This window comes from Giraffa tippelskirchi, chromosome 13, assembly GCF_054371585.1.
Source record: "Giraffa tippelskirchi isolate mGirTip1 chromosome 13, T2T-mGirTip1v1.2.pri, whole genome shotgun sequence".
Taxonomy (NCBI): Eukaryota; Metazoa; Chordata; class Mammalia; order Artiodactyla; family Giraffidae; genus Giraffa; species Giraffa tippelskirchi.
Window position 1 is genome coordinate 104,206,282 of NC_137287.1, and position 10,297 is coordinate 104,216,578.

The 10,297-nt window shown below is 51.9% G+C and overlaps 1 protein-coding gene across 3 annotated transcripts in view; it reads left to right on the top strand.

Annotated features, from left to right (window-relative positions):
- EFCAB8 (EF-hand calcium binding domain 8) overlaps positions 1-2,953 on the top strand; it is a 51,236-nt gene extending 48,283 nt beyond the window's left edge. Inside the window, exons 25-27 of one of the 3 annotated variants that reach the window (XM_081559692.1) lie at positions 664-873; positions 958-1,051; positions 2,299-2,953. In XM_081559692.1, the coding sequence (XP_081415818.1) occupies positions 664-873; positions 958-1,051; positions 2,299-2,673 (679 nt within the window). In that variant the 3' untranslated portion in view covers positions 2,674-2,953. Of the gene's footprint in view, positions 1-663; positions 874-917; positions 1,052-2,298 lie in introns of all 3 variants that reach the window. The other 2 variants (XM_081559690.1, XM_081559689.1) reach the window with 2 other exon arrangements.
- The last annotated feature ends 7,344 nt before the right edge of the window (positions 2,954-10,297 follow it).

Below are 10,297 nucleotides of genomic sequence, written 5' to 3' on the forward strand. Positions count from 1 at the left end.
GCTGACTGCCAGGTTGTGCTAGGTTCTGGACATCCAAAACTATCCAGACATAGGTCCTGCCTCAGAGAACTCCCAGTCCACTGAGGGAGATGAATATGTAACCCATGGCTACAGTTCTATGTGGTAAACAATGGGACTATTAAGACAGGCTTGGCTCAGAGGATAATCACCTGACTTGGTGGAGCAAGTAAGGAAGGCTTCATAGAAATAGAGATTTTGGAGTTGGGTTTTGACATGTAAGTAAGAGTTCGTCAGGCACCATAGAGTCCTCGTGGCTCCTATGCCCCTGTCAAGGCTTAGGCTTTTACAATGCTGTCAGGATATATCAATAAGACAGAGGCAAGGTTCTCCTTGCAGGGAGAGGAAGTTTAGGTGTTCTGCAAGGGGAGGCCCAGGGGAAGTCTGGATGGGGTGTCAGGTCCCCATAGAAGAGGATGTCGGGTGGTGGGAGGTGTCGCAGGACTTGTTGGGGGCCAGTATAAGCAGGGCTTTGTTAGTGTTAACTGAACACTTGCTCACTGATGGGTCCTGGGCTGTACAGCCTCAGGGGAGGGATGAGAAGGTTGGAGAGGATCCAGCCCAGAAAGGAGAAACCTGCCTGGGGAAGGATGTCCCACCACATGGTACAGAGGGCATCTTGTGAAGGAAAGCCCCTCACATCAGGGAGGAGCGAGATCTTGCTGAGGCCCTGATGTACCAGCGGCGGGAGCAGGTAGTCCTCTTGGATCTCCTGAATGGGAAGGCAGACACAGAGGCTAGAGCCTGGGCCAGGCTGCAAAAGATAACCCCGATGTCCCCATGGACTGGAAAGCGCTCCCCGGAAGACATTGAGGATACCTGGTGCAAGTGGGAATCCACGGGCAAGCAGGTGAGGCTGGGTGGGGCACTGAGTGGGTAGGGAAGCCCTCAACCCTCAGCCGCGAGCCTTCGCCCTTGTCTGGGACCCCTGCAGGAGAGCAAAGTCCTGGGAGCAGCATACAAGCCTAAGGAGCGGTCGCGGAGCCCTGGACTCCTGTTTACCAATGTGCAGTATGGCTGGATGAAGCACCAGGTGAGTCAGGGTGGGGTTAGCTCTCTGAGATGCTGGGCCTGGAGGCCGGGGGTGGGGGTGGGGGTGGGGGTGGGGGGGTCCCACCACCATCATGACCATGTGGCCCTCCAGTGGGGGTGAGGGGCACACCTTTCCTTAACAGGATTCTGGGCCATAGGCAGCTCTGGGATGAAGCTGATCTGGCTGGTTTGTTTGCCAAGGCCCTGCTTGAGGCCATGAACACAGTTTTTGTCCTTGAGAACAAACCTCATTGAGCCTATGGGAGGAGGTTGTCCGTAGTCCTGGAACCTGTCGATCGCCTTCAAAGCATTTCCCAGAGTCTGCTTGTTTGTTGGCCTTCCCTTGTAGCTCAGTCAGTAAAGAATCTGCCTGCAGTGCAGGAGACCTGTGTTCCATCCCTGGGTCGGGAAGATCCCCTGAAGAAGGAAATGGCAACCCACTCCAGCATTCTTGCCTGGAAAATCCCATGGACAGAGGAGCCTGGTGGGCTGCAGTCCATGGGGTTGCAAAGAATCGGATTCACTGCTCCACACTTGGTGCCGTTCTGGAGCAGATGCAGGGCCTCATGGTGCTAGGCACACAGTCAGCAAGAGACAGAGGAAGTGGAACAGGCCTGTCCTTGGGGAGAGAAAGGGACCAGGGACTTTGGAAAGACCAGCCTGGAGTCCCATCCTGCCTCTTGCTTGGGTGGATCCCAGCCTCTCCCAACCTCTCGCTCCTCCTCAGGGGAGCTCCCATCCTCTGGGGTGGGGACTCAGAGGCAACCTCCTGGCCCCAGGCCAGGGAGGGGTCAGTGCAAAAAAGGAACTTGGCTTCCTTGCCCTTTCGTGGTGAGCACTGCTGGGAGAGGTGGAGACATGTCTGAAGAGTTCCTTGCATTCGAGCGCCAGTCAGGGTTCCAGTTCGAGGCCTCATTCTAAGACGGGGACGGTCCAGCACTGACCTCACAGGACTGTTGGCAGCACCAAGAGGAGGGCCGAGGGGTGGGCCTGGTGCCCAGTGGGCTCACTGCTTGGCAGAGTGTGGTCATTACTAGTGTTGTTGTTCAATCGCTAAGTCATGTCCGATTCTGTGTGGCTCCACGGACTGCAGCAGGCCAGGCCTCCCTGTCCCTCCCAGGTCATCACTGATAGGCGTGCAACTCGGGACAGCTCCTCTCTCACAGGAAGCCCCCAGAGTTCGTCCTCCCTGGGAAGCTACTCTTGGTCCTTGCTGTTCTCCACGCTCCCCTGCTCTGTTCCCTGCAGATCTCACCTCAGATCTACCAGAGCCTGCACTTCAATGAGCTGGCATCCACCCAGAACCCTGCCTTCCAGACACAAAAAGTCCTGGACCAGCAGAGCTGGCTCACCCTCCTGGTGACCCAGCGCATCCGGAAGGACCTGGGTCCCTACAGGGAGACTGCGCCTGAGCACTCAGCCAGCTCGCCCACCACCACGGCCTCCTCTCCCTCCTCACCCTCGCTGTCAGCCTCGGGCTCTGGGCTCCTGGCATCCTGCCTGGCTCCATCTCCATGGTCCCAGCCCACCCGATCCTCATTGCAGCCCTGGTCCACCCCCGCGCCCGGTCCTCCCCTGCAGACCTGTCCCAGGTATCTGGGCATGTCCTGCAGAGGCCGGTGACCTCCCTGCCCCACGGCCCCTCCCTCAGGCTGCTCTCCAGGCCTCTGAAGGCCCACCTTCCGTCCTCCCACATCAGGCTCTGAGGTGGCCCATCCTTTCTTCAGTCTGCCAGCAGGGCCACCAGGCTCATGAGGTCCTGTCTGTCCCTAGCTTACCCTCTGCCAGGCCCAGAGGGTACAGACCTCGCCCTGGCTCTCCCCACTTTGCCATCTGGTGAAGCCAACCTTCTTCGCCAGAGTCCTGGAGAGGAAAATAAATGTTCTCAGATGTTGAAGTCCCACCGGCCTTGGGTTTGGGCTGTGTGTCCCTCACCCCTTAGGCACCGGGCTGTGTCTCTGATTCGGGGTCATGCTCCCCTGGCAAGGGGATGTGGGGAGGAGAGTCTTTCCTCGCAGGACACCTGGTGTGGCTGTCTGGCAATTAACAGGCTGAAACCTGGGACAGGGCCTTCAGAAGCCCTGGGGAGGTGTGGTGGGTGGTGTGAGTGAGCGGGGGAGGGGGAAGCATTGGAGGGGAGGAGGTCAGCCAGGCAGGTGGGGCCTTGAAGACCAGGAAAAGGCATCTCGAGTGACTCCGAGTGAGACGGGAGCCATTGCAGGGGCTGGAGCCAGAGCGCAATGTGGTGGGATTGAAGCGGAGTCGGGAGGAGGCTGCTCTGAGCAGTGATGGTGGAGCTGGTCAGAGGGTGAGGGGGATGGCCAGGAGGTGAAGGTGGGGGGTGCCGACGTGCAGAGTAGACTGTAGGGGAGAGAGTGTCTTGGTCAACTTGGCTGGTTTTTGTCCTGAGGCCCCCGTACACGCCAAGTCCTACTGAACTCCCAGGGAGGTAGTCATCTTCTCCCCATTTTACAGAAGGGAACAGAGGCTCAGAGAGGGGAAATAACTTGCCCAGTGTCATCCAGCATGGAAGCCAGAGTGGGGTCTGCACCCAGGCCAGGCTGACACTTGAGCCCGGCTTCCCTCTCCTGGGTGCCTTTGTGTTCCCGCCCCACGCAGGCTGGGTGACCATGTGCCAGGACTAAATCTCTTTCAGTCCTGTCTGGAAAGCTAAGCAGACCCTCCTGGTGATTTAAAAGATTCAAATAAAAGACAATGTTCTCAATGAGTGACGCTCGATAGATAGTCTAGGGCTGAAGACCTCTCAGAGTGGAGGAGGAAGGAGCTACCTCTAAAGCCTGGTGAGAGAATCCAGAGAATCCTGGTCTCTCAAGTAACTCCATCCCACCTGGCTTGCATACCTCCTGGGACAGGGGGCTCAGTCCTTGCAGAGTTGGGACTGTTAGAACATTCTTCCTTGGGTGACATCCATATTTACCTCCTGCTCTGGCCCAGTTCTGTCTAGGAAGGTGATGAGGGGAGAGGCAGTGGAGATGCCAGACTGTGTTCCCCCAGCTTCTCACAGGGGCCATAGGAGAGACCTAGTGCACAACACGGACCCCTATCATCAGCCCTTTCTTTCCTGGACATCCCACCAGCAGCGACTGCAGAGCTTGATAGCCAGGCTGGAATTCCTGCCCTGCAACTCTTGAGCTGCGTGACCACATGCAGGCCACATCCCTCTCGTTTCCCAAAGTTACATCTCTCTCGTGGGGCTGCTGGGAGAAGAGGACAGGGGGAGGTATGGCGAGTTCCCATCTACAGGCCCAGCAGGGGAAGCCCTCCATGAAGGGTGCTTATTAAGGTCATTTTAATTTCTCCCCTCCCTTGTAAAGCCCAGGTCTCAGGTATCCTAGGATGTTGTCTGATGTATCTGTACTCTTTTGAAGGGTCACCTGGGACCTTCCTTCCTGTCACAGAGGGACCTTCTGGAGAGGATGTCCTCCCTTGGCCACATGGTGGGTTGACAGCATTGATGGCAGACAAACTGGCAGGTTAAGAAGGGAGAGGTTGCCGGGAGCTCTTCTATTCTGAGCTCTGGGGGGTGAATGAGGCCTCCCTTTCGTCCCCTTTCTGACTCCAGACCCACTGCCAAAGCTGAGGGACTCAAAGGACTTGGGGCTGAGTATTGGGGATGGACCCCTCCTGGAGCCCAGCCCCAGGGAACTGCCCCAGGGCCAGTGTCTGAGAACCGAACAGAGCAGGAGGCTCTTTACCAGAGTGAGAGGCAGGACTAGGTGGTGTCCACACACCCAGGGTGGAGGGGGTTCTAGGACCCCAGAGTCTGGGCCAGGCTTCCAGGCTACCTAGAGCTTCCCATAAGCCTGTAGGCCCCATGATGGGGAAGAGGGGTAGATAGGGGTGTTCCAGTTTAGGCTCCCTGACCTTGACCATGACACACGGTGACCAGCAGTCTCAACCCCTCCTCTGTGGGGATGAGTCACCCCCAGAGCCCTGGGAGGGTGAAAGTGGCCTGAGAAACCACCGTGACCACTGTAGGCTTCCCACTGGCCGAGATGTGTGTGGCCTCAGAGATGGCGCTCTGGTTTGGAGAAGTAAAGCCTATAATGTTTCCCCCACTTTGTGAAGGGCTCATAGCCATCATCACAATCGACAAGGGCCTTCCACGCCAGGATCTGGGGGCCTCAGTTTGTTCTGGCCTCTGGGAGGAGGTGAGGACTAGCGTCTCCTGGGCACATGTGGGGAAACTGAGGCTAAGAAGGCGACTCTGTCCAGGTCGCAGGATGAGGGAGCTCAGGGCAGGTGCAAGGCCTAGGATTTTGCCTCATCACTGGTTCAGGGAGCTCTGAGTCTTGCAGAAGGGAGGCCCTGCCCATCAGCCCCAGCCCTACCTGGCCTGGCATTCAGGGATTAGTAGGATTAGTGAAAATCCTGGGGCTTGAGCTAGGCTTACCGGAGGCGCCACTCCAGGGGGCCGTGGGGGGTTATTTGGCGTTCTGTACCTCCGGTTCTGTCTTGGTCACTGCAGAGAGCTAACTCCCACCCTGGCTGGCCGCCTACTCCTCTGCTCTGGTCTAGTGGGTGGGCCCGGTGGCGGGAGGGCAGCCAGCCTTGTGCATTGTGGGCCTGGAATGGGGGTGGGGGTGGGGCATGAGGCCCCTTTGTTCTCCTGCAGGATGTTGCCCCAGAGCCAAGCCCCTTCTGACCAGAGCAGGCCTCTGTGTGGGCCTTGGATGGTTCTGGGTCCCTCTAGGGGTCCATCATGGCAAACAGATGGGGAAAAAATGGAAACAGTGACAGACTTTATTTTCTTGGGCTCCAAAATCACTGTGGATGGTGACTGCAGCCATGAAATTAAAAGATGCTTGCTCCTTGGAAGAAAAGCTATGACAAACCTTCGACAGCATATTAAAAAGAGAGACATCACTTTGCTGACAAAGCTCTGTCTAGACAAAGCTATGGTTTTTCCAGTAGTCACGTATAGATGTGAGAGTTGGATCATAAAGAAGGCTAAGTGCTGAAGAATTAATGCTTTCGAATTGCAGTGTTGGGGAAGACTCTTGAGAGCCCCTTGGACTGTAAGGAGATCCAACCAGTCAATCCTAAAGGAAATCAACCCTGAATATTCATTGGAAGGACTGACATTGAATCTGAAGCTCCAGTTTGGCCATGTAATGTGAAGAGCTGACATACTGGAAAAGCCCCTGATGTTGGGAAAGATTGAGGGCAGCAGAAGAAGGGGACGACAGAGGATGAGATGGTTGGATGGCATCACCGATTCAATGGACGTGAGCTTGAGCAAACTCTGGGAGATCGTGAGGGACAGAGGAGCCTGGCATGCTGCAGCCCATGTGGTCGCCAAGTGTCAGACACGACTTGGCAACTGAACAACAACAAGGGGCCCGTCTCCTAGTCTGTGCAGTGGGGTTGTTCAAAGGCACTGGGGACTGCAATGCCCAATCCAGGATCTAGTGATTTTGAAGGGCGGGTGCCGTGGGGCATGGAGGGGACACTTCTGGGGCAGGTGAAGAGAGGAAAGTGGTGAATAAGGAGGACCTAAATAAGGCAGAGGGCTGAGCTGCCTGCAGTGAGGGGTCCTGGTGAAGAGCAGCCCCACCACCACCCCGTGGATGAGCGCCCCCTGGCTGTGCCCTTCCCTGCAGTCTGTGCTGGCTCAGCATCCTGGGATGGGCGGGACGGGCAGGCTGCTCCCCAGGGCACAGTGGGGACAGACCCAGGAATCTTGCCCTCCCTTCGACTTCCACAATCAGTCCACCCGAACCGACTGGAATTTGAAATCACATGAGAAGGCTTGGATGGGCGAGCAAGCACTTTGGGCCAGGAAGGTCTGGGTTGGTGTTGCAGCTCCACCACGGCCCCTTCTGTAACCTTAGGAAGTGACTCCACCTCTTGGTGCCTCAGTCGCCTTGTCTGTAGGGAGGCTTTGCCCCTGTGGTGAGGAGGAGCGGGTGACGAGCGTGAGCACACCTGTGCACTATGGAATGTTTGTGGACGATATGGTTGTCCAGCTAGAAAACTCAAGAGGGAAAGGACCATGGAGGAGTGAGGTTGCATGATTTTCTTCCACAGCAGCTCTGACCTTAGAGAATGTCCCTGAGGGTAAAGATCCCATTTACAATCAGCCTAAAACTGATTAAAATATCTAGACCTAAAATCTGACCAGAAAGGCAGATAATTCATATGAAGAAAGGCATGACACTTTACTAAAGGTATTGAAGTAGGATCCTATTGTTCCAGAAGGAGAAGAGCTGACATGTGGCCAAGACACTTATTTTTCATCCATGAATTCACAAAACCAGTGCAAGTTTAGCTGTTAAAAAAATGCAACTTGACAAGCTGATTCTAAAGTTTGCCTTGACAGACTTCCCTGGTGGTCCGGTGGTTAGGAATCCATCTTCCAATGGAGGGGATGTGGGTTCGATCCCTGGTCAGAGAACTGAGATCTCACGTGCTAAGAGGGAACTAAGCCTGCATACCACAGCTACTGAGCCCACGTGCCTCAACTGGAGAGAAGCCTGCAGGCTGCAACTAAGACCTATTGCTGCCAAAAAAAAAAAAGGTTTGCCTTGAAAGAGAAGTGTGTGAAAAACGGAAATAAAGAGAATGGTACTCAATATAGCCCCTGGAGGAGAAAATGACAACCCAGTCCAATATTCTTGCCAGGATAATCCCATGGACAGAGGAGCCTGGCGGGCTACAGTCCGTGGGGTTGCAAAGAATTGGACATAACTGAGCCACTGAGCACACACACACACACTCAGTGTAGAACATACCAACACACATTCCAAAGCTGGAGTAATTTGCAGAGTGTGGTTTGGTGCAGGACAAAGCAGGGAACCCAATGAAGTGAAGAAGCCCAGAGGCTCTGCACTGACTCTGTTTTCAAGCTACAGATGGAAGATGGATCATTTAATAAAGTATTGCAGTTTCTAGGAAGCAATTTAGTTTTAAAATTAAACTAGATCTCTACTTCACACCAGGCACAAAAATAAATTTCAGATGCATTATAAAGCTCTCACACATTTAAATCTTTTGTGTGTACACCAAAGAGCTCATATCTATATCTACAATGTGTAGGTATGTATATACATTATATATAAATTATAAAATTACTAGAAGGAAGTATAGGAATATATTGTTGTAATCTTGGAACTGGGCAGGACCTTCCTGACAACACATACAACTTAGAAGCTACAAAGGAGAAGAATGATTTGACTTTGCACATAGAATTTTCCCAAAAAAACCAAAATACTTTGAATCAAGTTAAAAGACAAATTTCTGGATGAAAACTTGTAGGATGACTGGAAGAGTGAGACTGGGAGAGGCATTTGGGGGAGGAAGTGGGGTGTCTCCGGGTTCACTTTTCATCAAACTTTAGTATGGTGTGTTAATAACATTCTTACTAATAACAAGAATAGTCTCACAAAGACTGTGGGATAATACCAGGTTGGATATGTGTGGCTCCCAGGTCCACTGAGTGCTGGGAGGGACAAGGAGAGTCAGGAGGACGCTGTGACCCCTTGAAGCCCCCTCTGACCATGGAGACCATCAGAGGACAGGCCCTGGGGCTGTGTACTGAAGGGTCCCCAGGGGCTGGTGAGGAGCCTGGCTGATGGCCAGAGGGGCAGCTTCTGCAGCAGGACAGAGGTTTGTCCAGGGTGATCTCACAGGAGACAAGTATGTTTCCGATTTATCTACCTTTCTAACGCCCAGTTGAGCCTTTGCCAGCCTCTCCACCTGCCTGCCTCTGCCTGTATGAAGTCCTTCCCTTGAAGACTTCCTGTGCCCTTTCCAACTGGACCAGCCTGCACCCTTCTAGGACAGTATCACCTTGTCCCCAAGGACTGGGCCTCCTATCACCTGCCTGGGGCCAGAGGTTGACAGTGATCATTTACCCATCATTTACCCAGAACCTACTGTGTGCCATGTTCTGTGCTGAGAGCTCCGTGGGAGGACCATGGCGTTTGTTCCATGGATACTAACAGTAGACACTGGCTTTAGCACTTCTGTAAGCTCTGAAGTAAATACTAGCATAGGTGGGACTCAGCTTTGGCAAAGATTACACACATAAACCATGAGTGACTGGTTTAGGGAACAGAAAAAAAATATTTACATCTGCCTTTCTAATAGTATACCAAGATGACATGCTATCAGAATTTATAGGATTTTCTTAAAATATTTTCAAAGTATCCCAGAGTCTCTCCTTTACAAGATTTTAAGATATAACTTTTTTCAATTTTCAAAATCAGTTATATATATATATATGTATGTATAAAATGTAAAGTTTATTATCATCTTAACCTTTTTAAAGTGTATAGTTCGCTGATATTAAATATATTCATAATATTGTTGCAACCATAACCAATATCCATCTTCATAGCTCTTTCCATTTTGTAAAACTGAAGCTGTGTACCCATTAAACACTCACTCCCCTTTCTCCCCTACCTCAACCGCTGGCAACCCATCTACTTTCTGCCTCTATGAATTTGACAGAATAAGTATCTCACCTAAGTAGAATTATATCATATTTGTCTTTTTGTGACTGGCTTATTTCATTTAGCATCATGTCCTCAAGGTTCATCCATGTTGCAGCATATTGCAGAACTTTTTTCCTTTTAAAGACTGAATAATATTCCATTGTATGTATAGAACACATCTGGTTTATTCATTCATCTGTTGATGAAAACTTGTGTTGCTTCCTGCTGTTACGAATAATGCTGCTATGAACATGGGTGTACAAATACCTCTTTGAGACCTTGCTTTTAATTCTTTTTGGTAAATATCCAGAGTGGGATTGTTCAGTCATATGGTGTTTCTATTTTAAATCTTTTTTTTTGTAAAATGCCTTACTGTTTTCCACAGTGGCTCTACATAAATTCCCACTAATAGTACACAAATTCCAATTTCTCTATATCCTCATCCACACTCTTTTTTTTTTATAGTAGCCTAATAGGTGTGAAGTAGTATCTCATTATAGATTTTTTTAAAAGTCTTTTTAAAAAAGTGTTTATTTTTGGCTGCATTGGGTCTTAGTTATGGCACATGGGATCTTCCCTTGTGGTGCTCAGGCTTCTCTCTAGTTGTGGCACACGGGCTCCAGAGTGTGTGGGCTTTGTATTTTGAGGAATGTGAGCTTAGTTGCCCTATGGTATGTGGGACCTTAGTTCCCTGACCAGGGATTGAACCTATGTCCCCTGCATTGGCAGGTGGATCCTTAACCACTGGACCACGGAGGAAATCCCTCATTGTAGTTTTGATTTGCATT